The 7,485-nt window shown below is 35.7% G+C and overlaps 1 protein-coding gene across 1 annotated transcript; it reads right to left on the bottom strand.

Annotated features, from left to right (window-relative positions):
- Positions 1-4,611: 4,611 nt before the first annotated feature.
- LOC117176808 (histone H2B-like) lies at positions 4,612-4,983 on the bottom strand. The gene has a single exon (XM_033367119.1). The coding sequence runs from the start codon at positions 4,981-4,983 to the stop codon at positions 4,612-4,614; it is 372 nt and encodes a 123-aa protein (XP_033223010.1).
- Between the last annotated feature and the right edge of the window lie 2,502 nt (positions 4,984-7,485).

Genomic DNA, 7,485 nt, shown 5'->3' with positions numbered 1-7,485 from the left:
GGTTCTCAATTATAATCGATATATGTAAATACTTTTAAAATACAACGTTTTTGCAGTCTAAAAAGTTTAATGTGCAATTGAAAAATATCCTTGAAGTTGTTTACAAATAAAATTGCGCAGTATCATTTCATGATGTCATTAAGAATATTCTGGAAATATAGCACGTGCCAGTCACTACAGCTGTAGAATATCGGTAAGGTAGGTTTCTATGGTTTGGTTTTTATGATCTCGGAACTAAATTATTCAACTAGAAAGCAATATATTATCCTCTATTTCTATATACTATATTATTATTTTTGCATTTTTTAATTTTTTTTTATATCACTAAATTTTTTATTTAGGAGTTCCAGAAAGTAGATGTTCAAGTAATCACTGTATGATTTTATTCCTATGTTTGATTCACATTTTTCTTACACTAAATTTTAATATGGCTGAATTTATTCTTATAATTCTTCATACTTTATTGCAAATACGTAAATTCTAACAAGAGCTTCCAAATAATACGTTCTTCATCTCTAAATAGTTGATTCAATACCACGAGACTACCTGGTATTAAGTCTAAATCTGTTACAGTAACCCACTATTTTTAAAAGGATCTCTTAAGAATCTGTTGGCATTCTTCAAGATTTATACAAAAATGTTTATATGATGTAATTCGTTTTGATGAGGCATGCTGTGAGATTTGTAAATAGTTTTGAGTCGCTCAATCGCAAACTATACAAGCTGTATATCATCCTTATCTAATAATATATCTCCTCTTTGTATAATTGTTCTAGAAGGTTCTAAGTTATAATCGACACTTGTGCTATATAATATTGAAAAAACGCAGAAAAGAAAGTAATGCAATATTAAAAATAACCTTGAAGTTGTTTACGAAAAATTGCATAGTAGGAATTCAATGACGTCATTGAGAATATTCTGGAAAAGTAGCATAAACTACTACATCTATAGAATATCGGTAAGGTAGATTTATATGGTCTCTCAATTAAATTAGCTAGGTAGAAAGCAATATATCATCCTGGATTTCTATAAGCTATATTAATTTTTGTATTTTTTAATTTCTATTTGACTAAAATTGGATTTAAAAGTTCCAGAAAGTAGATGTTCACGTGACCACTGTATCATTTTTTCCAATGTTTGATCCACAGTTGCCTTGCATTACATTTTAATACTGCTGAATTATTTTTGTTATTTATGTTGCTTTATTTTAATGTTTGAAGTAAGTAAATTGAATCTTTTTTAGATTATTGCTCTATTATGTGAAAGATATTTCAACGTTTCTTAGTTAAACTCTAATATTTATAGAGCTGATTTTATTTTATAAATTCTAGCAAGCATTTTTAAATTGTATTTTTTCATCTGAAATTGTTGATTTGACATCCTAGCTATATCAATATAAAATTCTAAAATCTGTTACAGTGATCAACTATATGTACTCGGACCTCTTAAGAATATGTTGGTATTTTTCAAGTCGCTCAGTCGCAGAGCCTTCTGCAATATTACAAAATTATTTTTGATTAAAAACATTTTTTTATTACATAGCTCTCCATCTCTCTTTCTCCCTAAACTATACATGCCGCATATCATTTACCATCCTTACCTATTATTATATCCCCTCTCTGTCAAAATATTCTAGAACCTTCTACATTATAATCCACACATGCGGTTATAATTTTTTAACATCGCAAAAATGTAGTGCGTCATTGAAAATGACCTTGAAGTTCTTTGCGAAAAAATTGCGCAGTAGAAATTTGATGTTATTAGTTATAGAAGATTCAGCATTATAGAGAAAATTTTAACGCTGAATTAAATCATCCTTGATTTTCTATGGACTGTATCATATAATAGCCTTAGTGGATGATTGAAAAAAATTAAAATATTTTATTATATTTATTTCTTACATTTTAAAACTTTTAATTTAAATCTTTAATATTTTAAAGGTAAAAAACTGACCTTTCTAAATGAGAGCTGAAAACCAAGCATATATATGTGGATAAAAAAGCATGCGACCTCAGCTCGAATATCGTTGCATGACATAAGGAGCGATAAGCGTCGGGCAGTGTACTTTTGGTATTTACTAAACGTCCATAAAAGGTCTTGAATTAAATTCATGCTATCTTTAATCTCTCTCTCGAGTCTCGAAATTGTTTTCAGTATCTTGTTACATATACCTCGTCCATATGTTGACGAACCTAGCATATGGAAAAGAATTAATACGAAAGCGAACGATTGCGAGCTGTAAAAAGAAGTGATCTCTCTATAGAACAATAGCATAGGATAATGAAATGTGTGCAGCCTCAGACTGCTGATGTATGAATGCTTCTGCGAGTTTAAATGCGTGTAGCTGTTTGTAGCTCTGGTCCTCGCTCGCTACTTGATACTAGAATAAAGCGACAAGCATCCCTGAGTATATGACCTACCATAAGAAATGATTTTTTATTCCTTTCTTACCTTTAATTAACTTTATAGATATACTTTTTTAATTCTAATTATTTTTCTTGAAGATTCTAGACTGCAGAAGAATGTTTTTCACAGGCAGAAACTTTTACTTAAACGATCATCTATCAGGAATTTTTAAATCAAACTTAATAAGCATAACAGGATGCCATGCCATAACCCTCACATCAAATTTCATCTGTTCACATGCATCTTTTACGCATTAAGCAAATAAAGGCAGGAATTTTTAGTTAAAGTATCATCTATCAGGAAGCAATAAATCAAATAAATATTCAAAACAGGATGCCATACGTAGCTCTCCATATAAAATTAACCTATACACCTGCATCTTTTGTGCATTTACCAAACGTCTTATCTGTCAGGAAGCAATAATTCATCCTTGTTTTTCTCATTTAACCTTGACACATGTACGTGATTACCTTGAACCTGTTTACATGAATTTGGCAACAGACTATTGCGTAATCGTGACGTCATCAGGATCTTTCGAGAAAGATTTTAAAGCTTAGCACGGGCACGAACACTTTTTTTCCAGAAAATGTAGCACGGACACCAACCACTACAGTTTGAAGCTTCTCGATGCCGGTAAGGTAGGAATCGTAGTCCAGAACCAGCCCTGTACATCTACTAAGGCACATGCAGGTATGCTACGCTCACACCGACACACATGGATACACAAGCATGCACACACAGAGACGTACACTAATACTAATAGGGCCAGAACCCGCCTTGTATAACTACTTGTTCTAACGGATATATTTTCTAATTTAATACTGGCAAGTGTTTGAGCCCTTTGGGCAGTAGCAAGTGAAATTAAAATTTTACAGTTTAAAATTTCTTTACAGTTAACGCGGAAAAAGAAATGCTTTCCAAAGGAAAAAATGTAGATATATGATTTAATACTATTGATACGTCCCAGGTAAATGTGTATTTTGGAATGACGGCTTTAGCGTGAAAAGCACCCTTCAAGAATTTCGAATTTAATGGGCCTTCCCCTATTTTGTTCAAAGATATCACTGAAATTGCAGATCTGTAAGAATTTAATGTGCCATAGGCTGCACTTTCTTTGAATTTTTTTGTTAAAAATTTTAAGTGATGTACTGTTTGCTTTAAAAAAGTCTAATTTTTCTGATAAGCAAAGCTATCTCCATTGTTTAAAAGCTACCTGGTACTGGTTAAGTGTTGATTTTGAATGTGATGCCAGGATAATGTCTACAGATTCTGAAGGGGTCCCTTTCCTTAAGAAAGCTTCGATGACAGCTTTCCTACAATGAATTCCAGGGTATCTGCTCTGGAATGGATCTTTCTCCTGCAGAAAGACAATAAGGAACGATTAGCCTTGAGAATGAGGGGATTACTTTCTAAAAGTTCGTATAAGAACATGTGATTAGACTATTAATAATTACCATTACATGCTTGTCTACTTCTTGCGGCGTAGGAATCGAGGACTCCTCATCCGACGAAAAGTCGTAGTTAGTCAAATTATTGACGCACTGCTGCATGCGACTTATTTTAGTGCTTAGGGCATCGAGGAATTCGGTGTTTGCTCTTTTTCTACTCATATTGAGCAATCATCACAATCACAAACCACAAAGAAATCAGCGATCGATAAAAAAACGCGTCTGCACTCTAGCGCATAACAAAGAGATATGAATCAGATCAAGTCCAAGCCCGTTCAGCCTAGTAGACTTGGGAATAACTACATGGTAAAATAAGTATAATCTCGAGAACGAGGCTCGAAATATAATTCATTTATTTAAGAATCTGTAAGCTTCGCCCATTCAACACAATACAAATGTCAGCCGTCCTGATTAGAGCGCGAACTGTCAGATTAATGCACTCGCCGGCAATGAAATATTTCCCTAAAATTTATAAAATGATTAAATTCTATCAATAAATTATTAAAACATTAAATAATAATTCAAGTGGAATTCATTAAATTTGCTGTTCTAAAATTGAACCATGAAAATTATAATGCAGGATTTCATAGTTTAAAGCAATATTAAAAAAAAGTTTATGTATCAAAATTTAAAAAAAAAATTCAAATTTCTATTATAATAATCATGCTTGTCAGCGAGAAATAAATTCCTTCGTAAGAAAATTAAGTGGCCCTCAAAAGGGCCGATTGTATATGCTAAGTTTTGCAACTTATGAAATTTATTTAGAGCTGGTGTACTTGGTCACAGCCTTCGTTCCTTCAGAGACGGCGTGCTTGGCGAGTTCACCGGGAAGGAGAAGCCTGACAGCAGTCTGGATCTCCCGAGATGTGATTGTGGATCTCTTGTTGTAATGAGCCAAGCGGGAAGATTCAGCAGCAATACGTTCGAAGAGTTCATTGACAAAGCTGTTCATGATGCTCATTGCCTTGCTTGAGAATCCAGTATCAGGATGAACCTGCTTCAGGACCTTGTAGATGTAGATTGCGTAACTTTCCTTCCTCTTACGCTTCTTTTTCTTGTCGGTCTTAGCAATGTTTTTCTGGGCTTTACCGGCCTTCTTAACAGCCTTCCCACTCGCTTTCGGTGCCATGTTCAAAATTTAAACTACATTACTTTCCTCGTAAAGATATAGAAGAATGGTGGTCGCTGCCTAACGCGTTTATTTTATTGTAAACGACCGACGACGCTCAAACTAATTGAAATATAATGAGTGGGGGAGATAGCGCCATTAACGCAAACCGTTGTAGACCACGCACAAATGAGAAAGAGCCATGCAATCTGATTGGTGCGCGCTCTCTATCTCCAAAGGTATAAAATAAAGGCGTTAGATGGCGAAAATCATGATCAGATCTATCTCGGCGACAGGATAGAGAATTGACTTTGAAACGTTCTCCTCATTGTGTCGCTCTTTAATAGGCGATTTTGGATCGATCGATTGATGCTCATGATAGATTGATAGATTCTGGTCTATCAGACGCATCACATTGATTGATCAAAACCTTTCGCTCTGTGACAATGTCACAGAGCTCAAATCCAGTTTCCTGCCCGGCAGGAACTAGCTCCAGGATGGAAATAGATGACAACTGGTCACTTAAAACGTCCAAAAATAAGAAGCGAAAACTCGCCAAAGCGTCCGTTAACGGCTCGGACAGCATCAGCAGTGGCCAATCCTCGGCCACCTCAATCAGAGGAAGCAGTAGGACGTCTCGAACGTCAGTCATAAGCGCGGCACCATCTAACCCCAAAGCAGCCATTGACGTGCAAAAAACAAATAATAAAAAAACAATCACAAGACCAGAAAAAATACCCCCAATAAATATTATTGTAGACGAGGTTAATCACCCCTATACCGTCCTCCATTAGGTTTTAAAAGATTCATGTCAATTTAAGCTAGTAGTTTACAATCTTGGCTCAGATGTTTATTTCGTTCGCGTGTCATTTATCGAAGACTACCGCAAAACTATTTCCAATCTAGAGCAGCAAGGCTTCCAATGTTATTTATATAAAAGCATTAACTCTCCACCTATCAAACTGGTTATTAGGAATATCCCCATTGCGTACCCAGAGGATTTAGTACACTCCGAACTCCAAGAGGAAGGGTTCACTATTACGTCAGTTGCTCGCTTGAGAAATCGACAAACCAAGAAAGCCTTACCAATGCTTCTGATAACGGTTCCAAACACGCCCCAAGCGAAAGAGCTAATTAAACTGCAATCCATTGCCTACATTAAAATTAAAGTTGAGCCATACGTCAAACCCAAGGAAACCGCACAGTGCTTCAAGTATCAAAGATTCCACCATGTCTCTGACATGTGCCACGCCACTCCACGATGTGTGAAGTGCGGGGGTGTGCATCAAAGTTCTGCGTGCAGAAAAATACGTGAAACACCGGCCACTTGCGCTAACTGTGCTGGGGACCACCCCGCTAATTATAGAGGTTGTTCCGCTTTTAAACAAGCATCCAAAAAACCCGCTATTAAGAAACCAAAAACACACAATTTGCCCAAGGAAATTGTTCCCAATAAACTAAATAAAGAGATCACACTAAAAGAAAATTCTACAAACGAACGCACCCCACTAGACAGTGCCCCGCCACTACAAAGCTTACCACTTTACAGCACAGTCGCCGCCGCAACATCAAAGGCATGCGCATTAAAGCCTCAAACTATGCAGACAGACAGAACACATAAAATTGCTAATACTCGAGCTAAGGCACCAATTGCTAAGAAAATTCATGCCCCTCAGAATAAAACTATTCCTGAACCCACACACAATAAAAATACACCCTCTCAAGCTATCAAAATAAATCTGGTAAATCTTTTAAAAAGAGCTACAACCTTAACCACAGACATAATGGGGGGAAAAATTAACATTAATGAAGCTATAAATGCAACCACCGAGATTATAAGTAATTTACTTGCACTTGCTATCGAAAATGGCCACCTTAAATAATAACACTTTAAAAATAATTTTTTGGAATGCTCAAGGTATTCTTAAAAAAAGACACGAATTAGCCACATACCTGTACAAAAACAACATTACCATCTGCTTGCTCAGTGAAACATTACTACGCTCATCCCTACGCGTTAATCTAGTTCGTGGTTATACATTATACAGAAATAACTCAAATTGAGGTACCGCGATCTTAATTCAAGAAAACATTGATCACCATGAACTAATAATTCCTGATCTTGAAGCCCTCGAAGCTACTGCCATACAAATAAAAATTCACGGGAATCCATATGCTATAGTCTCGCTCTATCAGACCCCCTCTCGCGAATTTCTAAAAAATGACTACAGAAAAATATTCAAACTCGCACCCTCAGTAATTTCTGCAGGAGACCTAAATGCTAAACACTTAGCCTGGAATAGCAGAACAACTAACAAAATCGGTAAACAATTATTTGAATTTATAAATCTCAGTACCAGACTCGCATACTTTTTTCCCTCACAAAACAAAACATAAATCCGACCTTATTGACTTTGCAACTTCCAAAAGTAACTTTTACAACCACGACATTTTCACTATAGATGAGCTTGACTCAGATCATCGTCCAGTCCTCCTAAGTCTCTTCACCAACTGTGAAAAAGC

Source organism: Belonocnema kinseyi, chromosome 7, assembly GCF_010883055.1.
Source record: "Belonocnema kinseyi isolate 2016_QV_RU_SX_M_011 chromosome 7, B_treatae_v1, whole genome shotgun sequence".
NCBI classification, from domain to species: domain Eukaryota; kingdom Metazoa; phylum Arthropoda; class Insecta; order Hymenoptera; family Cynipidae; genus Belonocnema; species Belonocnema kinseyi.
Note: the sequence above shows the minus strand (reverse complement) of the source record. Positions and strands in the feature narration are given on the sequence as shown.

Bases quoted from the DNA above. Each gene is read 5' to 3' on its own strand.
- LOC117176808 (XM_033367119.1), bottom strand. From the start codon at position 4,983: ATGGCACCGAAAGCGAGTGGGAAGGCTGTTAAGAAGGCCGGTAAAGCC.